The 27,698-nt window shown below is 48.1% G+C and overlaps 1 protein-coding gene across 3 annotated transcripts in view; it reads right to left on the bottom strand.

The window, feature by feature from the left end:
* AKAP13 (A-kinase anchoring protein 13) overlaps positions 1–27,698 on the bottom strand; it is a 759,080-nt gene that overhangs the window by 107,769 nt on the left and 623,613 nt on the right. For all 3 annotated transcript variants that reach the window (XM_078683158.1, XM_078683159.1, XM_078683160.1), the window contains one exon: positions 11,269–11,339. In XM_078683158.1, the coding sequence (XP_078539284.1) occupies positions 11,269–11,339 (71 nt within the window). The remainder of the gene's footprint in view (positions 1–11,268; positions 11,340–27,698) is intronic.

The raw sequence follows: 27,698 nt of genomic DNA, 5'->3' as shown, positions 1-27,698 counted from the left end.
TATTAGAAACCAGAGATATGGACAAAGGGAGCAGAATACCCTGGTTCAGAGAAGCTAGGCTGATGTACAAAGCTATGGGACTGGGGGATTCATTGGATAACCCATCACAAAATTCTTTTCCGTCACGTAAGACCCTAAAAGAGCTTTACTGGGCCATGGTAATTCAAAAATGCACTGCCCCCTCAATAACCAGGGATTTTTTGGAGCAAAAACACATACCGGCCTATGAACTATACTGGAATGTCATTACCATCCCTGACGATAGGAAATTGTTCCACCAGTACAGGGTGGGAACTCTCCCAATCAACACATTCACCAGTACATGGTCTACTAACAATAATGATGCTTCGTGCCCCCTTCTGTACTACCCAACCAGAAAGCCTAGCTCATGTCCTTTTTGTATGCCCAGAGTACAAATCTCCACGCTCCAAATGGCTGAGGCCATTATGTATTCAGAAAGGCATTAAAAGAGGTACTGAAGCGCTAAGGATTTTAAGAACAGATGGATCTGATAGCTTTGTAATCGCCGTGGCCAAATTTTTGAAATGGATGTGGGTAATTCGTAGGAACAAATTAAAATTACTGAACACTCCATTAATTTAATCCTGTATTAAACTTTGACTGTACAGAAATTAGAAATGTATTGAAAATTTAATTCATTTTTTTAATGTTTTTAATTCTAGTTTTATAATATTTATTCTCTTAACTAATGTGTATGGAACAATCAGTGGACTGGATCAATTTAGAAGTGTAAATAAGAACATCCCTTAGATCTTGTAAAATAACGGATGAAATAACCATCCATTGTTGCATTATGGATCTGATGTTGTGATTTTACTTTTATCTCACGTTTTTAAATATGTTGTCTTTTATGACTTGTAGTCGAAATAAAGACATTTTGATTGATTGACTTGGGAGATTCCTAAAGTTATTAAGTTGGCACAGGAGAGAGGATTCATGCTCAGAATGTACCTGTGAGCTTTTTAAAGGAATGTGCATTCTATCCAAATATACTAAAGGTATAGGTGCTTCTTAACGAAAAAGAGAACTTAAAGAAGCTTACTCGAAAAGCAGAATTTACGGGTGCTAGAAATAGGTCAACATTAGAAACACAAAGTGGGCAACAGCTACTACAATACACAGGAAAATGAGCACATGAGGTGGGCCTGGTAGCCTTTGTCTGCCTTCACATTTCATGGAGATACATGGGTGACATGGGTGAGTGTGTATGTGGAATGGACAGGGCATGATACAGCCATTCATGCAGGTTCAACATATCACCTACTCACAATATACTCATCATCTACTTACAATTTACTCACCACCTACTTACAATTTACTCATAGTGGGGGTATCATTTAATGGTGGTTTTTATTTCAGTTACGGAAACATACATACAAATAATTCCCATCATATATCGGTGTATTGGGAAATCCAGAAACAACATAGAAAAAGCAAGCATAAATGTGACAAACATGTCCCGGCTCCAAGATGGCTGCAATTTAGTGATCCTCTAGGCGTTGGGCTCAGCATCCGTCTGTATAACGCAACATAGGTCGCCATCCAAGACAACTTGCACCCAACAGATGCAGTACCCACTTGAGTCTGCCAGTTAAGTTGGGTGTTGCCACGGAGCTGTAGTGCCCCTAAAAGAGAATTTAGTCTTGAGTGGCTCATGGACCGGTGCAGCACAAGATGGCGGCTCAGCCTTCCTCCTGGCGCTGATATCCATGACGCTGATGCAATTGCAGGTGGATAAATAGCTGTACTGTTGAGCGAGGCCACCCCTAAACTGTGAGTGGGGGGCAGACGTGTGCTGATGGGAGAGATTCTGGGACTAGTAAGTGGCCTTGCGTGGAGTAGTTCACTGCAGCATGGAATAGGCGCATTGCAGCAGGGATGATTTGGCGCGCTCAGTAAGATGGGCTTCCCATTAGTTGGATATTTCCATTATCTATTGCTGACAGTGGTCTGGGGGGGATCCAACCCTGATTTTAACTAGAGTGCTCATTGCCCTGGACTGGCTCCAACTGGGGAGCTTCCCCCTCCACAGCTCCTGCCACCGCCGGGGAAATGGGTAAGGGAGATAATAGCAATCTACACTCCAATTTAGGGACAGGTGTCCAGGCAAAGCACAAATTACTGATAATCAGCCGCTGGATGTGCAGGTAACAGCGGTGGGGTAGGGGAAGGGGGATCTTGAGGGATAATGCAGAGGGGAAATTAAATAAATAATTAATTTCCCCTCTGCATCGTCCCTCAAAATCCCCCCTAACCTGGCCCACCGCGGTTACCTGCACAGACCGTGGCTGCTGACAATACACCATCCTGCCCAAGTACCACCACGGAAATGGATGATGTGGATGCCAAGACACTTCTGCTGCATATGCAGAAGAGTTTAACCTCCATTAACACCAAACTGGACACCCTCACCTCCCAGGTGGACCAGCGGACTACCACCTATAACAAGCAGTAACATCAGCTTACCACAGCAGAGATATATATCTCTGCACTTAAGGACACTACCATGTGCAACAATGAAAAGCACCTGGACACTGTAAAAGTTCTGAACCTTATCAAAGTAAAAAAACAAGAACTTCAGTTTTAGGTTCCGATGCAATCATCTCCACATTGGAAGTATTCCTTGGTCGATAAACACAGGGAACATGCCAGATTTTGTGGAGACCCTCCTAAAATCTCTATATTGCCCCACCAAAATCTCACCCCTGTTCAAAGTTGAAAAGGCAGGCACATTATTCTCTGGGCTTTAGGCTTCCTCCCTGGGTGCCACAATAGCCCATCATCGCCAGACTCTTGAGCTTCAATGATGGAGATGCGATACTGCGGATGGCATGTGAGAAACTATGCCTACAATGTACCCGAATTTTACTCTCTGTGCAGAAGAAAGTTCCTGCCCCTCAAGTGCAAGTTCCAGCAGGCAGGTACTCCGTAAGTTAGGAAATATCCTGCATGCCTACGCATGTCCCACAGCAATAGGACTCATATCTTCTCCATTGCGCAGCACGAATTGCCCTTTGTGAAGAAGCTCCTGCTTAATATAAACGCCACCTCCCATCATGGGTCACTTATACCTGATGGAGGCTTGAGTGATTTCAAGTGATTATCTTTCTTATCTTGCCTTTTCTTGGCACTGGGGGCTACCTTCACTGATAAGGGAGGGGCTTGTGCCTCCTGGTTGACCAGTACTTCATGACCCTGTACTTTACAACTTGATTGGATCTTCGATGTGAAGACTAGTCCATCCCCTCCCTTTTGCCACATGCATGAACTCTGAGGCTCTGCTGGGTGTTGTTCCTTGCTGCCACCAGTGTCTTTTTTTTCTCCCCCCGAGCACCTCCCAGAGAATGGAGGTACTGTTAGGTCGTCACTTAGACTCCCCACACAGGGTAAACCCCTACTTGTGTTCCTGTCTTGTTATGCGCGCTTGGTACCTATTTTGTTTTAGACGTTGATAGTTTTTTGGGGACAAGTCACTGGGAGGTTGGAGGGCTGGAATGGATGGGAATATTTTAACCATGTTTTCTCAGTACAAAGTGCACCACATTGTGGTTTTACTGGATCACAGATTTAAGATCACCCACAGAAATCCCCTTACACTATTCACACCAGGTTCACAGTGTCCATCAGGTACCATGCTGAGACCTGAGCCACAGCTGTTGGCTTTGTAACATTTATCCATCTTTTAACATGGAACGTGAGGGGTGTCAATGATCCCCGCAAAGTTAGACACCTACAAGCATACCATGACCGTCATAAAATAAACGTGGTCCTCCTCTAGGAGACGCATCTCTGCACACACTCGCTATTCAACTTCACGCAATAGTGGAGTAGCCATAGGTCGCTGGCCACTTACTATTCATATGCCTGAGGTCCGACAATACAAGTGCACTGTGGGGGTTCCGACTATTCCACGCATTATAATCTTCTCCAAATCACGGAGGGAGGTTAACACCTCACTCTCCTTATAAGATCTAATCTACAAATTTTGAGGCAAGGTGTTTTATATGTATGAAACACGACAGACGTTACCCTCAAACCTTCCTGCAAATTGTCCTATTGGGATGTACCATATCAGTGAAGAAAAGTCTCAATAGCCCTCCTACTAGCCAAACAACGAGTGGCCAGTGTGTGAGGCAGAGATCATACTCTGACAGTTATGCTTTGGTTAAATGATATGATATACAGCAACAAGCAGCTTCAGATCTACTACTCCACAATCACACAGGCACTCAGACCACACATCATTTGAAGCCTCTTGCAAAGCTATTTACTCAGCCATGATGTGTCCCATTTGTGACTGATATTAGGCTGGGAGATGGGACGATTAGGAACATGGGGAACAGGTATTATCCTGTGCTGTCCATGGTCTATGCTGTCATGGGGATTTCTAGAAGATACATACTCAAACTTTCGATTTATGTGATTGCTCACTGCCCCTCCCTGACATGAACTTACTGTCTCATGGGTGCAGGTGTCAATACTGGTGTGCGCCTAGTGATACAGTTTAAGTAAGGCGAAGCTCCTCAGACTGTGATCCTTATAAGCTACCTACAAGCTCATTATTGCATGTGAATGCACAGTGAACTCTCCTTGTTTATTTAATTGTCACTTGAAAGGAAATACACTTAACTGTAATAAAAAAGTATGAATTGGCTCTGCTAATTTCAATGAAAGATTATTTATTTTTCTTTATTTTCTTTCAGATGGTAAAATATATCTTCCGGAACCTTGCAAAGACCAACACAACATATGAAAGCATGATCTTACATTCCTACTTTTAAAATACCATGAAAATATTTTCAACACACGATTTGATAATATGCATTCACATATCAAAAATACCTCAAGACTCCAGTGGACATCATCCAACTCAAATTAATTATGTGCTGTAAAGGCATAGAAACAGTGCTAAATGTTCAATTAGACTCTAGACTTCTGAATTGTGACTTTGGAGGAAAGATCTCTCTTGCACCCAACTGAATGATTTGAATCTTTATTTGAACATTTGTATTATTCAACTGAAGATTTATAGTACTTAAATCAGCCCCACAAAATCCATCATTAAATGTGAATTAGTAGACATACAAAACAATTCCCCATCCCATTCGAAAATCACCGAGTCTTTTTTAAAAATTAAAAACAATTCCTAAGGTTTCAAATAAGAGCATTAAACCGGTTTCAAAAAGGCCATACTCCTTCATGAGCACAATCAATTTAAGAAGAAAGTCCCCTTTACAAGGACACTGTAGAATGTGCATTAGCAGACTAAGTACATTTGACAGGTAGTAGGCAGGACGAAAAACTGCTAGAGGACCTAGAGGTTTTTGCAGCTAGCAGCATTTAAGGACATGGAGGAGAAGAACAATAGTTACTTACCTGTAATCTGTGGTTCTCCAGTAATGGTGTCTTTCATAGACTCACATGCCTGTATCATTCCCTGTCGTCGGAGTGGGAGTCCCACGGTACATAAAAAAGCAATAATTTGCCTATAATAAACCAAAACCCTTGGTAATAACCAACCAGGAAGTAAAGTAGCCCTAAGCTACAGTGAAAAAACTTCCACACTCATGACTATCCTAGTCATTTTGTATAGACCAAACTACAGCCAATCAGGCGACAGCACCCACCAGAATGTTCTCCTCAGAGGCTCAGGCTCTCAGATTTTCTCGCACAGGAGTGAAACCAACATTATCGCCTGAGGCGCCTCTGAGGGGAGGTGGGCGGGTGCATGTGAATCTATGAAAGACACCAATACAGGAGAACCACAGATTACAGGTAAGTAACTATTGTTCTTCTCCAGTATTGGGGTGTCTTTCATAGATTCATATGCCTGAATAAGAGTAGATAGCGGTACACACCATCCTGCTCATAGACGCTTCTTATATCATAATGCATACACATGCTTTGCCAACAACAATGACATGTAAAATAAGCGTCTAAAAGAGCATAGAGGCTCACCTTATTTAAAAAGATTGCGAAGCACTGCTTGTCCCACTGAAGTATCTGCATCGCTGGCAGCATCTAAGCAGTAGTGCCTGGTGAAGGTATGCTTGCTGGACCAGGTTGCTGCTTTGCAGATATGATGAAGAGGCACTTCAGCAAAAAGGGCTGTCGAGGAGGAGACCGCTCTCGTAGAATGCGCCCTTGGCAATGATTGCAGTGGCCTTCCTGCTTGCTGATGGCATAGACTGATAGCTGAGGACACCCAGCGGGCTGTAGTCTGTTTAGATACTGCGTATCCTTGACGTATCTTTCCATATGCTACAAATAACTGGTCAGTCTTACGTAATGTAGCAGTTGTTTGTAGATAGAATTTTAGACATCTTCTGATGTCAAAGGAATGTAAAGCTTTCTCCGCTACCGTTTGAGGATTGGGAAAGAATGTCCTCAGAATTACTGGTTCGTTAAGATGGTAGTCGGATGGAACTTTAGGCATGTAGCTTGGATTGGTACGAAGCACCACTGAGTTTGAAGTGAATTGCAAAAACGAAGACTTGATAGTAAATGCTTGAATGTCACTGACTCTACGTGCCGATACCAGTTTTAGAAGAAGAGAAACCTTCCAGGTAAGGAATTTGAGATCCACCTTATGAATAGGCTCAAAGGGAATGCGCATGAGCTGAGAGTACTACATTCAAAAGCCAGGATGGAGGCGGACGCCGAACAGGTGGAAACATTAAAAAAAAAAAAAAAAAAAATTGCTGAATCACTCTAGTTGAGTAGAGAGAGTTAGAGCCATCTTGACGGAACCTCGAAATGGCTGCCAAGAATACTTTCAACGTGGAATGTGATAACCCCGATTTAGCCAAATGGAGAAAGAACGGTAAGATCTGTTCTGGCTTGGCCTGAATTGGATGCAAGTTAGCAGAATGACACCAAGCACAAAATCTCTTCCATTTGAGTTTGTATTTCTTAATCGTTGCAGGTGTTCTAGCATTGGCTAAGACTTCTTGGCAATCCGCAGGAATATCTAAGTGTGCAAACTCAAGGTGTTGAGGAGCCAAGCTGCTAATTTTAAGGAGGCTGGGTCCGGGTGGCAAACTTGACCCCCTTGGATGGTGAAAAAGTTTGGTATTGGTGGAAACTGAATGGGTTCGCACTCCGAGAGGAGGAGAAGCTCGGTGAACCAGTATTGATGAGGCCATCTGGGAGCAATGAGGATGATGCGACATGGTTGTTTCTTCATTTTGTTGATGACCCTGGGAACCAACGGAATCGGAGAAAAGGCGTATGCATATATCTGAGATCAATTCATCGAAAGTGCATTCCCGCATGGTTGTTTGTGGGGAAGCCAGCTTGCAAAGTGTGGGCATTTGCGGTTGTCGCAAACAGGTCTAGATCTGGGTGCCTCCACTTCGGAAAGACTCAGTCCAGCGTCGGTTGGTGGATCTCCCATTCATGATTGGATCTTTTTGCCCTCCTGAGAGAATCTGGTAGTACATTGGAAATCCCGGGAACATGGACCGCTGAAAGAGTGATCCCGTGACCCAGAGCCCAATCCCAAATATCCTGGGCTTGTTGGGAGAGAAGGGCTGACTTTGTCCCGCCTTGTTAAAGTAATGCATACTTGTTGTATTGTCTGTTCGGATTAGTACTGATGACTCCTGTATGATTTTCGAAAAGATTTCAAGGCCATGAATATGGCCCGTAGCTCCAGGAGGTTGATATGCCACTTCCTTTGCTTTACATTCCACTTTCCGTTGACAGTCATCCCCTGAAGGTGTGCTCCCCATCCCTCGAGGGAAGCATCCGTGGTGATGGTACACCTTGGCATTTATGCCAGGATTGCGCATCCCTCCTGTAAATTTTTTACCTGAGTCCACCATTAAAAAACCTCCTTCACACGATGGGTTATGTGAATAATGTCGTTGAACGACCCTGAAACCTGCAACCATTGGAGGTTGAGCTCTTCTTGTAGAGGTCTCATTCTGAGACGACAGTTTGGTATTAGAGGGATGCAGGATAAGATCATCCCCAGGAAAGATTTGTACTTTCGAACTGAAACAAACTCTTTTTCTTGTAGTTGGCGAGCCATCCTGCAGATCTTGTGTTGCCTTTCTCTTGAAAGAAAGGCTTTCTTTGAGATGGAATGAGATGAGATTTGTCGAAATTGATGGAGAGACCCAGCGATTGGAAAAGAGGCAGGCATCTCTGACCATGTGCGCTTGCCATTGCAAAAGAACTGGCCTTGATAAGGCAATCATCCAGGTAAGGGAAGATTTGAATGCCCTCCAGGCGGAGATGTTCTGCTACCGGAGCTATCATTTTTGCGAAAACACGGGGCGCTGAACGAAGTCCAAAGGGGAGAACTTTGACCTGAAAATCCCTGCCAGCCACTCTGAATCGTAGACATTTTCTGTGCTTGGGGATGATTGGCACATGAAAGTAAGCGTCCTGAAGATCGAGGGTGGCCATGTGATCCCCCATTGAAAGATGCAAAAAACACAGTTGATGGACAGAATGTAGAACAATGTCATACATTCATCCCAGTACAAGGATCTGGGCCTAAATCCATCATTTTTTTGCACTCCACACCACCCTGGGTTAGACACTGGCTATATGCAAATCAGCTCTGACCCTGTGCCTCATGGGAACAGTCCAGTCCGAACTACCAAGCCATGTCTTTCCCAGACCGGAATCAAGCATCCAAGGACCGGTTTTGGATGCTTGATTCCGGTCTGGGAAAGACATGGCTAGGTAGTTCGGAATGGACTGTTCAACTGGAGGTGAATCAGCTGTAGCTGGGGCCGAAGGTGATGGCGTCTGAATCTGATAATCATCCCACTCCGACAGACTAGATTTATCATCCACTTCTCCCTCTTCCCTATCCTCATCAGTGGTGTTTGCTACTTGAGAATGATGAGAAGGTGCTGGAGATTGTGGTCTTGGAGATCTCAAAGTGGATATAGAGGCCTGAGGCATGGGAGTGGATGGAAGGGATGCCGCCGACTCTGAGGGAGGAAAACGACGATAATAATCTTGTAACATATACTGTAAATTATCAAGAAGCGCCAGAGGCATCTGTGCTATGGGCACCACGGCCGGAACTTGGTCTACGGATACAGAGAACTGTTTGTCGTCTGGATCCTCCTCTCGATATTTTATGAGCAGTTCCGATGGACTAGTAGCAGTGCGGAAACTGTCATCAATGTCAGATTTCTCCTCATCTTCATCTGAATCCAGCAATTGGTCAGGCAATTTAAGCGGTGATAGTGCTTGTAATGAGGAGCCACGTCTCTGAAGCACAGAAGGTGACGTAATTGGTTGGCTAAAGGAGGTCTTAGCTGGTGTAGAAGAACATACTTGTAAGTCAGTACACTTTGATAAAAGTGGCGTCGACAGTTTCTTCGTAGACGGTGACGTCATCGATGACGACTGCGTCGACAAGACAGTTACTTTAAGCGATGGTGTGCGACGATATTTTCGACGATGTAGAATCTTTTGTAGACGATGGCGTCGTCGACGGGACATTTTTCGTCGACGATGAAGCTGTCGACGACGAGGCAGCCTTCGTCGACGGTGGAATCTTCGTTGACGAGGAAGTCTTCGTCGACGGTGGGGACGTCGAGACAATCTTCATCGACGGAGCACTCGTCGACGATATAGACTTCGTCGAAGGTGGGGTCGTCGACATCAAGCTGCTTTTCGTCGATGAAGCACTCGTCGGCGGCAGAGCGTCGACGATGGAAGGCATGATCTTCGCCGACGAAATAGGCGTGACCGAGACCAGCGTCGACGGTGAAGAGGCCGATGACATAATCATCTTGGGCTTAGGAGACGAGAAGGTTACCGTCAACGTTGAGGTGGTGTCGATTATGGTAATCGACGACGATGGAACAGATGACGACTCCGTCGATGGAGTAGACTTTTTCTTCTGAGGTAACATCTTCTCAGGAAGCCTTTAAGAGGTCAAAGACTTTCCAGTCTTTTAAGGGGGTGACACAGATCCCTTGGTGGGCTGAACCTTCCTCAACACCTTAGCCCCAGTGGAAGATGAATCTTCCTCAGCCATCCTCTTCCTAGAAGTTTTAGATGACCCTGAGGCCACACTTCCTACCTCAGAAAGAGCGCTGTCTTGGTCCTTTAACTTCTGTAGCCATAAAAGAAGGCGTCCTTCCCTGTCCCTGAGGGTCTTCTGAGGGAAGGTCCTGCAGATTTTACAGTCTTTAACCTCATGATCCGGATAAAGGCAATAAATGCACTTTTTGTGGGGGTCTTCTTTAAAAAGCCGGAGCTTCCCACAAGAATCACAAGGTCTGAAGTGATATTTCTTAGAAGATGACATCCTGGATGAATAAATTCAGTCAGAAAAGTGAAGTACTGAGCAGAGCTCAGGGAGACTCCCTTCACACAACGGGTGGTAGAAAATCTGAGAGCCTCAGCCTCTGAGGAGAACATTCTGGTGGGTGCTGTCGCCTGATTGGCTGTAGTTTGGTCTATACAAAAGAACTAGGATAGTCATGAGTGTGGAAGTTTTTTCACTGTAGCTTACGGCTACTTTACTTCCTGGATGGTTATTACCAAGGGTTTTGGTTTATTATAGGCAAATTATTGCTTTTTTATGTACCGTGGGACTCCCACTCAGACGACGGGGAATGATTCAGGCATGTGAATCTATGAAAGACACCCCAATACTGGAGAACACGTGACACCACGGGTCAAAAATACAGGGTTTCTCCTGTGGTATGCAAGGTGGTTGGGGGATGGGGAGGAGTGTGGCGGTAATACCGACCACGGAAGGGCAGCTGTGATGAGGTGGGGGGACAGTTAGGAAAATTGGACTGTCGAGGGTTGTCTCTGGTTCATTCACTGTTACTGGAAATGGATGTAACGTCTAAATCTGGATGAGTGGTATGGCTCTGAACTGGAACGGATTATTGGATTATCAGACTAGTGAACACTCTGATGTTATTGATGTTAGTTTTTGCTTATGGTTTACAACTGTGTGTAAAAGTAAAAATGGTAAATTTTAAAACATTGTAAAAAAAAAAAAAAACAAGGAAAAGAGATGTCCCCTGATTATTTTAAGAGCAGGAGGTGCTGTTGGGGAAAGAATATTCCTCAGCAGAGGGCTCGTAACAAGGAAATACATGTCTGCACAAATTCAATTTGGCTACGCCTGATTTCAACCCACATAGTTATATTCATGGTACACACACAGGCATACACATGAATGTACACACTCCCAATCAAGACTTCAATCAGTGGATATATTCCATAAATGAAAACATGTACACAGGAAAATACCTTTTTCAAGACGCTATCTGATTCTGTTCTACGAAGATCCTGGTTATCATCACCTTCATCTCTGTCTCCATCTGGAAAAATAATAATGTTTTGCTGAATTGTTTACAATTCTATTTTCCTCTTAAAGTAACAGAGCCAATGTTGCAGTGGTGCCATAGTATAATTTTTACTGCAAGGTACCATTTTTAATTCCCAGTAAAGAACATATTTTTACGAGTTCAATAAAAGCTATTTCTGAACAATATAAATCATTTTTATGATGCATTTATGATTTTTAAACTTATGACCTATGACTAGTATTCTTAAATCGTATAAAAACATGCACAAAACCCACTATTTTGTTTGAGTAATACATGTTATTCAAACAGTACTATGCTGCTTGATCGTCCATCACAAATCGTAATCAATGTCCACTGTCAAAGGTAACACAAAAGGGAAATAAAATGGGTATGTTTTCTTTCTGTGCCGTCATTTAAAAGTTAAAAGAAACAAATGGATGGACGGAATGATGAACAATGCAAACATTCACACACAGTCACAAAGATCTGAGTTTAATCCATTGTTCCTTTGCTCACCACGCCACCCCAGTTTGGACCCTGCCATATGCAAATCAGTCCTGACCCTGCTCCAATGGGAACAGTCCAGCCCGAACTGCCAAGTCAGGTCCTCCCTGGACTGGAAACAAACATCCTGGTACCGGCTTTGCGGCATCACCCCTCATCAGCCAGGCTAGCTTGAATCCAGTGGCGCAGTGAGTACGGAACCCACGTCTGGGCATACCCTTCCCACTTAGGGCGACAAAAGCAAAAGAAACAAATGATGGATGGAATGCTGAACAATACAAACATTGACCCCCAGTCACAAATATATGAGTTTATCCAACGTTCTTTTGCTCACCACGTCACCCCAGTCGAAATCGGTCCCAGGGTGCTTGTTTCGGGGCTGGACTGTTCGCATGAGGCACAAGGTCAAGACTGGCATGGTGAGCAAAAGAACAATGGATTTAACCCAGATCTATTGACTGGGGGAGAATGTTTGATTTGCTCTGCATTCTGACAATATTCTGTGGGTCTTTTGTCGTTATTTAAAAGTAATTTAAGAGAACTCTCAGATTCCTATACAAGGAAATCTGAGTTTACTTAAAGATACAGGCTTTACTAATCAACTGAACATAACAAATCAGTGAATTTACATTCGATATTATTGGGTATTCTAATCCCTTGGTGTTTCAGCATGGTCATGATGCTGTCGAAAACACTGCATCTATCAGATCAAACAAGGTATTAGACCAAACAATGAAAGGCTAGAATAACATTAAAAAGTGAAGAACAATGAAACAGAATAGGCTAAGCAGAAACTATTTACAGCTGGGAAGGAATTGCTCATTTTTGAGAATAAAACTGAAAAAGTAGTCTCTTTATCTAAGCAGTAGTACTGGGAACAATGTTAAGAGCTCAGGCAAATAAATGGCCAAACCTGTACAGTGAACATTAGGTGATAAAAATATATAATCTGTAGGTATCTACTTTTTAAAAATGGTAAACATCAGTAAATTACATGAAGATAAACTGTTTAATAGTTCTAAAAACAGAAGGAAGTGTCCATTGTGTTGAGCAAATGAATAATTTGTTTGCGTCCTTACACATTCTATCACTGGACTAAGAGTCCCAATGAGGATTAAAAAAATTATAGAAATAAAGGTATTTTATTAATTGGCATATTACAATCAGGAAAAAACTCCATGTTTAGATGACCTTACCTCAATAAAAAAACGTTAAATCAAATTAGCTCTATAGTATGGTCACTGCTTATTAAAGTAAGCATAAGAGAATAAATGCAGTGCCAATAGCTGTTGTCCCCACATTTACTTTGTCCAATAAATACAGAGCTAAATGTGTAAACTTTCATCCACCACTATAGTTACATTCTATCATAAAATTGTTAGCTAAAACTAAATTACATCTACATCCTTCAGAAACTGAATTTTTTAAAAAGGATGCCGGTATCCAATAACATTTGGCATGTACTTGATATTGCTAGTTTAACAAAATATACTGTTTTAAGGCACAAGTTACTTACCTTCGGTAACGATATATCTGTAAGAAACAGAAGTTAATATTAGATTCCTTACCTTAGAATACCCCTAGGCGTCTGACTGGATCCGGAAACTTTTGCGTAGCAGTACCCTTGCGCGTCGGTAGGTGTCGTCTGCGGCTCCGCGTCCGTCGTCGGGATGACGTCGCCAGAGTACTTAGACGCCACCCTCGCGCGCTGACGTCAGTTCTTATACACAGCTTTTCCGCGCCACAAAACGCAGAGCCATGATAAAATCCAACACTGGTGCCATAAAAACTAGTGCCCTGAAAGGGATGACCTTAACCCTAGATATCGGTTCGCAGAATGGGGAGGATGGGTGGGGCGGTAAGGAATCTAATACTAACTACTGTTTCTTACAGATATATCGTTACCGAAGGTAAGTAACTTGTGCATCTGGAAGAAACAGGTTAATATTCCTTACCTTAGAATAGATACCCCAGCAATAGCCGCCGTGGCCAGTGTTTAATGGGCACGAAGCCCCACAGGAGGCTCTTCTGGAGCCAAAGAGTAACAAGCCTTGATGCACAAGACGACCCATTAAGAAATGGTTTGTTTGTGCACCGCCCGTCCCTTCTTAGCGCCTACGTAACCAACAAAGAGTTGGTCATCCACGCGAAACTGGCGTGTGCGATCCAAATAGAATGAGAGCGCACGTTTTGGGTCCAGACGGTGGAGCCTCTCTTCCTCTTTCGAGGGATGCGGAGGCAGAAAAAAGGTGGGCAAAGTGATGGACTGCCCGATGTGGAAGGCTGTGACTACCTTGGGCAGGAAAGAGGGTCGCGTCCGCAACACAACCGTGTCCGGATGGACTGAAAGGAAAGGAGGCTGAGAAGAAAGGGCCTGGACCTCACTCACTCTGCAGGCAGAGGTGATGGCAACCAGGAAAGCGGTCTTCAGAGTAAGGAGACGTAGAGGACAGTTATGAAGTGGCTCAAAGGGAGCGCACATCAGAAAAGTTAGAACAAGGTTCAAGTCCCACTGAGGCATCACGAAAGGAACAGGAGGAAACATATGGGTGATGCCCTTCAAAAACCTATTTACAACTGGAGACTTGAACAAAGAGGGCTGATCAGGTAGCCTTAAGAAGTCAGAAATGGCCGAGAGGTAGCCCTTCAGAGTGCCCAGAGCGGAGCCCTGATGGGCAAGAGAAAGAAGAAAGAGGAGAACCTCTGAAAGAGGGGGAGAAAGGGGATCCACAGCCTTTGCTGTGCACCTTGCCACAAATTTGTTTCACCTACAGGCGTATACCGATTTTGTGGCGGGACGTCTGGCTGCTAGAATGACATTACAGACTTCAGGAGGAAAGTCAAATGGCCGAAACTGCTGCCGCTCAATCTCCACGCATGTAAGTGGAGACTGGACAGGTTTGGGTGGAGGACCGTCCCCTGCTGCTGAGACAGAAAGTCCTCCTGAAGGGGCAGACGAATCGGGGGATTGACAGACATGCTGAGTAGCTCGGGATACCAGAACCTCCGTGCCCAGTCCGGAGCCACAAGGATGACTTGGGCCCGGTCGCGGCTGATCTTCTTCAGCACTCTGGGCAGAAGTGGTATAGGCAGAAAGGCGAACAACAGACCGCAACTCCACTTGCGACGAAAAGCGTCTCCGAGCGAGTGACGCCTTGGAAATTCAAACGCGCAGAACTGATTATATTGCGCGTTCTCTTCTGTGGCGAATAGATCTAACCAAGGCTCTCCCCACTGCTGAAAGAGGCCTTGCGCCACGTCCGAGTTCAGACACCATTCGTGATCCATCATGCACTGACAGCTGAGTTCGTCTGCCCTGGCATTCAGGGAACCTGCCAGTTGTTAAACCACCAGGGTCACGCCCTGATGTTCCAGCTACTGCCAGAGGCGCAGAGACTCCTGGCATAGGGTCCACGACCCCACCCCGCCCTGTTTGTTGCAGTACCACATGGCGGTGGTGTTGTCCGTGAACACCTGCACTACACTCCCCCGGACAGAGGGGAGGAATGCCTTCAGTGCAAGTTGGATCGCCCGCAGCTCGTGAAGGTTGATATGGAGCTTGGACTCCGCCGGAGACCAGAGGCCTCTGATCTCCGCCCCTCCCATGTGGCCTCCCCAGTCCTGGAGGGACGCGTCCGTCACAACTACGTGCTCCGGTTGGGGTAGGGAGAGGGATCTGCCGCTGACCCAATCGCGGTCCGTGAGCCACCACTGCAACTGTCTTGCAGTGCCCTCCGAGATCAAGACATGGTCGGACAATTTGCCCTGATGCTGGGCCCACTGAAACTTCAGGCCCCACTGCAGAGCCCGCATCCGCCACCTGTGATGCACCAGAAGGATGCAGGAGGCCATCAGCCCCAGAAGCCGCAGCGTCAACCTGACCGAGGCTCAGGATAAAGGCTGAAAGATTGGAATCAGAGCCTGAATATCCCGAACCCGCTGTTCGGGAGGAAAAACTCGACACTGCGCCGAGTCTAGAACCGCTCCGATGAAGAGGAGCTTCTGAGAGGGGCACATTGATGGAGAACTCCAGCAGGTGCAGGAGGTCGGCCCTAGTCTGGAGGTGGCTGACGACTGTCTGGGGCGAGCCCGCCTTCAACAACCAGTCGTCAAGTTTGGGGAAGACTGATAACCTGCGCAGATGAGCTGCGACCACCGCCATCACTTTCGTGAACACCCACAGGGCGTGGTAAGGCCGAAGGGGAGCACGGTAAACTAAAAGTGCTCATGGCCTACCGTGAACCGAAGGTAGCGCCGGTGGGCCGGCATGACGGGGATGTGGAAATAAGCGTCCTGCAAGTCCAACGCTACCATCCAGTGTCCTGGGTCCAGGGCAGCTAAGACCTGAGCCAGTGTCAGCATCTTGCACCTCTCCTTCTGGAGGAAGCCGCCGATGTTCCGCAGGTCCAAGATAGGGAATAGGCCCCCTTTGCCCTTCTTGGGAACCAGAAAGTAGTGGGAGTAACAACCACACCCTACTTCTGGCCCAGGAACGCGCTCAATGGCCCCCTTGGCGAAGAGGGCCGCAACTTCCTCTCGCAGAAGATTCAAGTGATCCCCCGACACGCGGTGGTACTGCGGTGGCATGGCTTGAGTGGTCGCCTCGAAGGGGAGGGAGTAGACCCTTCGGACGGTTTGCAGCACCCACCTGCCCGATGTGATGTCGCGCCAGTGGAGGAAATGATGGCGAACCCTGCCCCCCACTGGCGTCTTGTGGGCCTGAAAGCTCGGACTAGGAAGACTTTGTGGCGGATGCTGCGGGGGTGGATGTGGACTGGCCTCGCCGTTGTTCCCGGCCACAGCCAAGGCGGTTACCACGTCCACCACCGCGCTGGATGTTAGTCTGCGGCCCGTGGCTGTCAGGACGTGTGTGGGAGCCCCTTCCTTGGCCACGAAAGGGGCGAAAGGCAGCAGATTGCTGGCGCGGGCCGAAAGGCCTAAGGACTTGGCCGTAGCCCTGGAGTTCTTAAAGCGCTCAAGCGCACTGTCTGCCTTGTCGCCAAAGAGGCAACGGCTATCAAACGGCATGTCCATAAGGGTGTTTTGGAAATCAGCCGAAAAGTTAGCGGACCTCAGCCAGGCGTGGCGACGAATCGCCACCGTCATTGCCATCGCTCTACCTAGCGAGTCTGTGGTATCCAGGCCACATCTGATGGGAGTACCGTGCCGCATCTCAACCCTCCGCAAGGGCTTGGGCGAGTTTAGTCCGGGCCTCCTCTGGACATTGTGGCAGCACGTCCGTGACCGTGTCCCACAGAGAGTGGGTATAACGGCCCAAGAGGCACGCGGTGTTAATGGACCGCAATCCCAAACTTAGGGAGGAGAACATCTTTTTGCCATATTGATCGTACCTCTTGGATTCACGTTCGGGGGGAGCCGTCGGGAATGCGGTCTGGGAATTAGAGGCCTGTATGACCAAGCTCTCGGGGGTGGGGTGGGTGGATAGGAAGCAAGGGTGCCCGGAGCCGGCGTCTGGCCACGTTCCTATCTACAGGAGGACCTGTAACGGGTCTGGACCAGGTGCCCAGAAGAACGTCAGACAAGGCCTCATTAAACGGCAACAGAGGCTCCGAAGAGCTTGCTTGCGGTTTAAGGACCTCAGAGAGGAGGTTAGTCCTCACGGCTGCGACGGGGAGCTCAAGGAATAATGCCTTGGCCGCCCGCATCAACACCACACTATAGGCTGCCCCCTCCTCCGTAGCCACGGTAGGAGGGGAGACAAAGCCAGTGTCTGGCGAAGTGTCCAGATCACTGGCATCCCCTAGCTCACCTGCCCAGTCCTGATAAGGCTGGCACTCACGTGTCAGAGGGTCCTCAGACCCTACCAATCCGCCTTGCCACCCATCTCCTGGTATTCAGGGTCAAATGATGGGGCCGGATCATAGAAGTAAAAATCTCCCATCGGCGTCAAATGCGGCGGCGGCGGAACCGGACCAAGGGCGGGGGGGGGGAGACTGGGGACGGCATCGATCGTGGTCGGCGCCGGGGGCGACAACCTAGGAGCCGGCGCCGGCGAGGTCGTAAAGTCGATCAGCGACGACCCGGATCCAGCGGAGTCCTGCGGCGTCGGGACCGAAGTCGCAGACGGCGCCGAAGCACCCGACGGCGTCGGGGCAGAAGCACCCGGCCCGCTTGGGCTCCCAGTCGCGGCTGCTGGGCCCGAAGGCGCCGCGGAACCCGACGGAGGAGTGAGCGGCCTCATGGCTGTGAAGAAGGCGTCGACCTACTCCAGCGTCGCGTTCTACCCCCCCCCGCCGGTCAGAAGAGAGATGTCGTCTCTTCGACTTCTTGTGCCTCTTACCTGATGACTTGGAGCTCGAGGAGTGGTGTCGATCCTCCGAGCCGTGATGACTCCGGCCCCGCGACCGGTCCCTCGACCTCCTTCCGGACCGGGACCTCGAACGGCGCAGGGCCGACTGCCAGAGCTCGAGGCGCTTGGTGGACCGCTCCCGCCTAGCCTTCGACGTCATGGCCCGGCAGTTGGGGCACGACTTGTCATTGTGGTCGGGCCCAGGCAATGAAGACATCGGCGATGGGGGTCGGTAACCGACATCAGTCGGTTGCAGTCGACGCAGGGTTTAAACCCGGGAATCCCTACCGACTTCGAAAAATATGATCATAAAGTTTAGTCAAAAAATGACTACAGGGTACCACCGTTCCCGGATCGGCGCTTGCTGGCGCGGAAAAAATAGGAACTGACGTCAGCGCGCGAGGGCGGCGTCCAAGTACTCCGGTGACATCATCCCGGCGCCAAAGACGCCGACGACGGACGCGGAGCCGCAGACGACGCGCAAGGGTACTGCTACGCAAAAGTTTCCGGATCCAGTCTGACGCCTGGGGGTATTCTAAGGTAAGGAATCGAATACTAACCTGTTTCTTTCAGATATAAAAATCATTTATAAGGTGAATTTGCATATGTAATTGATAGATTTAGAATTTGAAAACAGGTTGTTAAAATTATTAATGCATTATACACCAATGCACAAGTTAAGAAATTGACAAAGTTTAACAGAAAAACACAACAAAAAGTAGTACTTGACAAAGGCCCTATTTATCTAGCACTCAATCCCTTACCATGTTATATTAGACAGAAAGAAGACATGGCAGAATGGTGCTAGGAGGAATAAAATACAAAACCTTTTAAACAGAGTTAACTTGTTACTGCTTGTGAAAAACTGAGCTAGAAAAGGTAAGCCACTTTGAGACATGAATATACAATTTCAAAATGTACACAGACGCATCAGCTTTGGAATCGCCACACTGCACTGCTTTTCCCAACAAAAGCTACACGCATTCCTTGTAGGCAGCAGCCTTGACGGTAAAGCTACTCATCGCAGCTTCACCCCTCATCAGGACTGAAGCATCGCCTCGACAACAGACTTTGCATTGCAAGCCCTGTCATCAGGATCCTTAACGTCAATGCATCAGGACCCAGCACCGCAGCCATGCCGCATTTTGGAACGGACACATCGACTCGGCTGTGCAAAGCATCTCTAACGCGGATCCACAGAGCGCTCCGCAACCGCGATTTAAGGTAGTTTGTTTAGAGGGCCTAACTGGGTTCCTCTAGCCAGCCCGTACTCCATTGCTGTAGGCCTGAACTTGTGTCTTTTTGTTCAGGTCAGGCACGACCAGATATCCCCAATAGTGCTTAAACTTTATAGCACTATTTTTCACTATAAAATTTTAAAATCAATATCTCTGGTTCTAATAATTGAAATGTTGTAGTTTTGGTCTTGTTTTTTAAAAATTAAAATCAGAGCTATTTTTAATAACCTAGCGTGGATTCATTTTATGTGGTGTTTGCACTGTGTTACTGTTAGAAATGGGGGTCTCTAGTTGGCAGGGGTAGGTACCACTGTCCAAATAGGGACCCTTGCTTCTAGTCAGGGTAAGGAGGAAACCCTCTGAGATAACCCCTGCTCACCCTCTCGGTAGCTTGGCACGAGCAGTCTAGGCTAACCAGAGGCAATGTGCAAAGTATTTGTACCAATCCTCACAGTAACACAGTGAAAACACCACAAACTGACTCCACAACCGTTTAGAAAAATAAAGGTATTTAATCTAAACTACACAAGACCAAACCACAAAAATCCAACATACACAGTTCACGAATATGGTTTCAAAAGAGTTCTTAAGGTTGCAATAAAAATTCTGTAGGTTGCGATAAAATAATCCACAGTTGCGTGAAAAGTTCACAGTTGCGTCACGTTAGCTCACAGTACCTTTTAGTTGCGATAAAGTTCCAAAAGCAGAAGCTGGTGCGGTGGAAAACAAGCGATGCGTTGCTCCTTAGACCCTGGGGAGGCGTTTGCGACAGCCCCGCTGCAGCAGCGGGCGTGTTGCGACTAATCCGGTCTGTATGGGGAGGAAGGCCACTTGTATGGATTCCGGTGCAGAGGTTCCGTAGGACGTTTGTTCTCGCAAAGGCACGATGCGACGATCTTCGGAGTTGCGACGATCTCTGGGGCGACGATGCGCGGACCAGCGGTGATCTTCTCTCTCGCAGCTCCTCGACGCAATGGTTTCTGCGACGACACTCGCAGCGATGTGATGCGGTCCGCAAGCAAGCGGTGCGGCGATCTCATCCAGCGACGACAGGCTCTGCGACGACACTCGAAGCGATGTTAGACTTTCCCGCACCGGTCTGGTGCGTCCCGCAAACGAAGGATGCGACGGCTCTGGCAGCGGCAACAGGCGCTGCGACGATCTCGGCCTTCGTAGCGGCGGGAATTTCCTCGCACTGTCGGGGATGCGCTCCGCACCGAGCGCTGCGATAACTTTTCAATTGCAAAAGTCTCTCAAGCTTAGTTTCAAGCTTCCCAGCACAGGTACAACTTCCAGAGGCCCCACAACTGGATCAAGCACTCTAGGAATGACAGAACTCACTCAGCAGAGTTCAGGGAAGCTGGGGGTGAAGTCCTTTTGTTCCTGGGACTTCAGGACAGGGAGCCAGCTCTTCTCAGGCCCTTGGAGATTCCTTCAAGACAGGGGACACAGCACAACAGCAAAGTCCTTCCCCTCTCCTTGGCAGCAAAGCAACAGCAGGTCAGTCCAGCAGAGCAACAGCAGGACAGTCTTCCTTCTTCAGTTTCAGCTTTCTCCTTGGCAGAGGTTCCTTCTTGATTCCAGGATAATCTAATTTTCTGTTGTCAGGGGTCCTGTACTTATACCCCTAAAAGTCTTTGTTCTCTTTGTGGAAGTGGGCCCTGAGCCCGGTCTGAACCAGTTCTGGGTGTTGCTTGAGCACTTTGTTTGCCTGGCTTCTTCTTTCTTTTCAGAGTGAGGGGCAGGGTTGTCAGCCGCCCAGCAGGAGGTGGAGCCAGCATTGTGGAAGCAGGCACAGCCCTATTCAGGCCCAGGTGCTAACTCCTCCCACCACTTCAGTTGCAAATGCAGTCATTCAGCCTAGGGCTCACTCAGCCAGCCTCCTGGGGAATCCCCAGCCCCTGTCACTCTCAAACCAGACAGTCAATACACAAACAGGCCCAGGCACACAGAAGGGTCAGACAAGAGAAAAGCAACTTTCTAAAAGTGCTGTTCTCAAATACAGGATTTAAAAACAACATTTCCTAAAGAACAAGTTACTTACCTTTGGGAACGCTTTTTCTGGTAGATACAATATCTGCTTGTGGATTCCTCACCTTGTGAACATCCCCTTGCATCAGCAACATTTGGAAATTCTTTTCGTAGCTTCGCGCCGACGTGGACTTGGACGTCATAGAGACACGGCATCGCACGCGACTCCGCTGACGTCCCCGACGCCTACAATAGGCCCACGCCGGCGTGATGACATCAGTTCCGCCCTTTTTTCCGTGCCTTCGAGGCACACGGCTGGACCAATGACAGTAGACATATACACAGTATACGCAGTACAAATATCAAGGTAACACACACAGTGTGAAGCAAATGCAATAAAACATTTGAAATAAACAACTCCTTGACAATAAAATAAATACATTACAGAAACTCTGGTATAGAAGAGTGGACAACGGTGAGGCGGGTGGGTCAGTGAGGAATCCACAGGCAGATATTGTATCTACCAGAAAAAGCGTTACCGAAGGTAAGTAACTTGTTCTTCTGATAGATACACCTGCCGTGTGGATTCCTCACCTTGTGAATAGAGTCCCACAGCAGTCCCCACTCCCGGAGGAGGGAGTCCACTCTTCTAAACCAGGAAATCCTGGAGGACAGAGCGCACAAAGTGGCCGTCCCTCCTCACTTCGGAATCCAAGCAGTAATGCTTCGCGAAAGTGTGGAGGGAAGACCAAGTTGCCGCCCTACAAATATCTTCTACAGGAACACCTCTAGCCAATGCTGAGGTTGAAGACTTAGCTCTTGTAGAATGAGCCCTTATACCCTCTGGAGGTTCCTTACCGGCCAAAGAGTAACAGATCTTTATACAGAGGACGATCCATCTTGATAAAGTTCTTTTATGGACCGCTCTTCCTCTCTTGCAGCCAGCAAACCCAATGAAGAGCAGGTCATCCAAACGATAGTCTTTAGATCTGTCCAAGTAAAAGGACACCACCCTTTTGGGGTCCAGACGGTGCAACCTCTCCTCCTCCTTGGAAGGGTGTGGGGGAGGATAAAAGGTAGGGAGGGTAATGGATTGACCAAGGTGGAAAGGAGTAACCACCTTTGGAAGAAAAGCAGCCCTGGTCCCAAGAACCATTCGATCAGCATGAATGGTCAAGAAAGGGGGCTTGGAACTAAGAGCTTGAAGCTCACTTACCCTCCTTGCTGAGGTTATTGCAACGAGGAAGACTGTCTTAAGAGTCAAAAGCCTCAAAGGACATTTGTGAAGAGGCTCAAAAGGAGCACCCATCAAAAAGGTCAAGACAAGATTTAAGTCCCACTGAGGCACAATAAAAGGAACAGGAGGGAACTTATTTGTGAGACCCTTTAAAAACCTCAAAACCACAGGAGATTTGAAAAGAGATGGCTGATCAGGCAAACAGAGAAAAGCCGACAGCGCAGATAGATAACCCTTAACTGTGGCAACAGCAAGCCCTTGCTGCGCCAGAGAAAGGGCAAACTGGAGAACATCAGACAAATGGGCTCTCAAAGTGTCAATAGATTTTTCTCCACACCAAGTGACAAATTTTGACCATCTATAAGAATAGATGGAATTAGTGGAGTCACGCCTGGCTCACAAGATGACATCCACCACGTCAGGCGGGTTGCCCCGTTCAATCTCCAGGCATGAAGGTGTAATGTCTGGAGGTGGGGGTGTAGAACCTGCCCCTCCATCTGAGAGAGGAGGTCTGCCCTGAGAGGGAGACGGAGCGGCGGGTGAGAGGAGAGGTGGAGAAGATCTGTATACCACACCCTTCTTGGCCAGTCCGGGGCGACCAATATGACTTGGGCCCGGTCTTGGCGAACCTTCCTCAGAACCCGAGGAATCAAAGGTATGGGAGGAAACGCGTAAAGGTGTTGATTTCCCCAACTCAACTGAAACGCGTCCCCTAAGGCTCCTTGCATCGGAAACTGGAGACTGCAGAATGACAGGCAGTGAGCATTCTCACGAGTGGCGAACAGGTCCACCCGAGGAGTCCCCCACGTCCGAAAGACGTGACGAACCACCTCCGGGTGAAGCCTCCACTCGTGGTCGGCGGAGAACTGCCGACTGAGACTGTCTGTACGAACGTTTAAACTCCGGCCAGATGATTTGCCATCAGACAAATCTGATGGTCCTGAACCCAGGACCAGAGACGCAGAGCCTCTCTGCAGAGACACTGCGACCCCACTCCTCCCTGTTTGTTGATGTACCACATCGTGGTCGTGTTGTCCGTCAGGACCTGGACCGAACGACCGCGAAGGGAAGGGAGGAAGGCCTTGAGCGCCAAACGTATCGCCCGCAAATCTAGAAGGTTGATGTGAAACAGCCTTTCCTCTGGAGACCAAAGACCCTTGACCTCCAGATCCCCCAGATGAGCACCCCACCCTAGAGTGGATGCATCCGTAATCACTGTGGCCACCGGAGGAGGCAACTGAAAAAGCTTCCCCTGAGACAGGTTGACTTCCACGCCCCACCAAGACAGATCCGCCGCAGCTTCTCTGGAGATCCTCACTGACTCCCTGAGATCTCCGTTGTGTTGATACCACTGCCTGCGGAGGCACCACTGGAGCGCCCTCATGTGCCAGCGTGCATGGCTGACGAACAGAATGCAAGAAGCCATCAGACCGAGCAGACAAAGGACCTTCAGGACTGGAACAACCGCTCCATTGTAAAATAAAGGAATCATTTCCTGTATGTCGCGAATCCTTTGAGGAGGAGGGAATGCACGACATACAGTTGTGTCCAGTACAGCACCTATGAACAGGTTGCGCTGGGAGGGCACCAGGTGAGACTTGGGTACATTTATCGAAAAACCCAACCTGTACAACAACTGGGTTGTCTCTCGCAGATGATGAAGCACTCTCTCTGACGACTCTGCTTTGATCAGGCAGTCGTCCAAATAAGGGAATACTGGAATCCCTGATCTTCTGAGATGCGCCGCCACCACTGCCATCACCTTGGTGAAGACTCGAGGCGCAGTAGTAAGTCCAAACGGAAGGACCGCAAACTGATAGTGCTGCGATCCCACCGTAAAACGGAGATACTTCCTGTGCGACTTCAGGATTGGGATGTGAAAATACGCATCCTGCAAGTCGAGTGACACCATCCAGTCTTCTAGCAGCGCTTGAAGAACCTGAGCAAGGGTGAGCATCTTGAATTTCTCCTGTTTCAGATAGAGATTCAAGATCCTGAGATCCAGGATTGGACGAAGTCTGCCATCCTTCTTGGGAATCAGGAAATACCGGGAGTAGCATCCCTGACCCCTTTCCCGCTCTGGGACCACCTCTATCGCACCTTTTCTTAATAGAGTCTGAACTTCCTCCTGAAGGAGCAACAGATGTTCCTCCGTGCAAAAACCTTGGCAAGGAGGGTAATTGGGAGGGAATTCCCGAAAGGGAAGGGCATACCCATTTTCTACGAGATTGAGAACCCAAAGATCTGATGTAACCGATTCCCAATCCCATAGAAAGTAGGTAAGCCGACCCCCCCACCGGACCCGCATGATCCTGAATGGCGGATCTAGGGCTGCTTTTCTGTGGCTGGGGGGTTGGAGGAGGTGGAGGAGGAAGAGGCTTGACGCCCTCGAGGACGTGCCCTTTGCTTTCCCCTGTATGACCTATACAAGGTATTTTGCTGCTGCTGTTGTTGTTGCTGCTGTTGACCTTGTCTATAGGTACGAAAAGAAGAGCGTCCAAAACCTCTGAACTTTCTGGTCGTTGAACCTCTTACTTGAAGACCAAGAGATCTAGCAGTTGCTCTGCTGTCTTTAAATCTCTCTAAGGCTGTATCTGCCTTTTTGCCAAAGAGTCCAACTCCATCAAAAGGTAAATCTAATAGTGCAGACTGCACATCCGCAGAAAAATCCGAGGATTTCAGCCAAGCTGACCTTCTTGTGGCAACCGCAGTGCCCATGATCCGTGCCACAGAATCTGCAGTATCTAGACCGCTCTGGATAACCTGACGAGCTGCTGCTTGAGTATCAGATAACACCTCCTCAAAGTCACCCCTGTAGTCCTCTGGAACCTTAGGAATCAACAAACGCATTGAGTCCATAAGTGCGTGCACATACCTCCCCATAAGACAAGTGGCATTCGTTGACTTTAATGTCATACTTGCGGAGGAGAAAGTTTTCTTGGCCACTTGATCTTGTTTCTTGGCCTCCTTGTCCCCAGGCACTTGGGGAAAAGCACCAACCGACTTTTTAGAGCACGCAGCCTGAATCACTAGACTTTCAGGAGAAGGGTGAGATGATAAAAAGGCTGGGTCCTCGGGAGCCACCCTACATCTCCTCGCCACACTTTTTGAGACAGCAGGAGCAGAAAGAGGCTTTTTCCACACCTCCATAATAGGTTCAGTTAATGCCTCATTAAATGGGAGTAACGGTTCCACAGCTGAGCTTGGGGAATGGAGTACCTCTGTAAGCAGATTGACTTAAACTCAACAGTTGGTAATGTCAAGCCTAAAAGTCCTGCTGCCTTTCTCATTACCACGTGATATGGCTGGACATCCTTTGAAGGCGTATCCGGACCTGATGGTAATACCCACTCTGGGGAAAAATCAAGGCCACTAGCATCAGCCAGCTCTTCGAAATAATTCTCATCCAGTTCACCTTCCTCCAAGTCTGAATGAGACTCGTAATACCTCTGTTCCTCCAGAAGGCGTTGAGCTTCCCTCCTGGACCTCTCCTTAACACGGATCGCAGCCGGATCCACCACCGACTCCGTACAGAATCCGAAGGCTTAGAAGGATGCTCCAAAGATTTGCTTGGAGCGGGCGACGCCGGTACCGGAGTCGTCGACTTCGGTCGAGCCAGCGTCGACCTCGGTGTCGATCTCGGCGGAGCCGGGTACTGCCACAGCGGAGTCGGGGCTGGCATATACGGCATGAAAGGTGCCGGGGCATAAGAGTGCGGAACACCCAAATTAAAAGCCATTGGACCCATGGGACCCGAAGGTGCACCAGAGGGGTACCATGATCTCGAGAATACCCCATACATAGCGTTCAGGAACGCTGATGGATCCTGACCTGGTGCAGGAAAAGGTGGATGATCACCTTCAGGCTGATCTCGAGGTAGATTCGAATCCGGCTCTTCAACAGGCGCCGATTCTCCTTCCTCATTAGGAACTTCATCCACTTCTTCTTGAGCCGGAGACGGCGTCTGAGTCGGATCGGAAACCGGAGTCGGAGATTGAACTTGCGACTCCGAAGGCGAGGCCTCGCCTTCTCGATCCGAAGCCTCTTGTGGTGTGATCACCTTCGATCTAACCTTCTTGGGCGACCTCGACTTCGAGCCCGACTTCTCACCCGAATGACGTCGAGACTCATGCCTCCTTTTCTTGTGTTTCTTATGCGACCTCGAAGCATGATCCGACGATGACTTCGAAGCCGATGCCTCTCGAGATCTTGATCTTGACCTCGATCTCGACTTCCTCGAACGGGATCTTGAAGTCTTTCTTCCTTTATCGGCTTTCAGCTTTGCCACAAGAAGTTTGGTCTCCCTCTCTCGCAGGGCCTTTGGGTTCATTTTCTGGCACGATGAACATCCATCCACGTCGTGGTCAGAGCTTAAACACCAAATACAGTCCTGGTGTGGGTCCGTAACGGACATCATTTTTCCGTACTCCCTGCAGGGCTTAAATCCAGTCTTCTTTGTCGACATTATAGGGAGACAAAGAGGCAAGAGAACAAAGAAAACGAAGAAAAAAGTAACAGAGTTACCAAAAGCTACTGAGTATCCCGAAACCGTTAGCGTCGACGACGCGGAAAAAAGGGAACTGATGTCATCGCGCCGGCGTGGGCCTATTGTAGGCGTCAGTGACGTCAGCGGAGTCGCGTGCGATGCCGTGTCTCTATGACGTCCACGTCGGCGCGAACCTACGAAGAGAATTTCCGAATGTTGCTGACGCAAGGGGATATTCACAAGGTGAGGAATCCACACGGCAGAAGTATCTATCAGAAAGATGTGTTATTAAATTCTGAGTTCAGGTATACTATACTCTTATGTCCTATCTTGTTCCTATGAGAAGAAATGCTTGTAGCCACTGAAGCCAGCATCCCCCATGTTAATCTATGGAGCAAGATATCCTTACAATAGTGAAAACGAAAATGGCTGCCATTCACTACCAGAGCATGTCACCTGCACCAGTACATGCTCTACCTGTCATATACACTGCACCCTGCCCAGGGGGGTACCTTGGGCCTTCCATAGGGGTGACTAATGTGCATGAAAAGGGAAGGGTTAGGCCTGGTCAGTGGGGACACTGACCAGGAGGACATGGCAGTCCACAGACTGCATGCAGGCACAG

The sequence above is a fragment of the Lissotriton helveticus genome, chromosome 3_1 (assembly GCF_964261635.1).
Source record: "Lissotriton helveticus chromosome 3_1, aLisHel1.1, whole genome shotgun sequence".
NCBI lineage: Eukaryota > Metazoa > Chordata > Amphibia > Caudata > Salamandridae > Lissotriton > Lissotriton helveticus.
The sequence above is the reverse complement of the archived record's forward strand: the minus strand, read 5'-3'. Positions and strand labels throughout refer to the sequence as shown.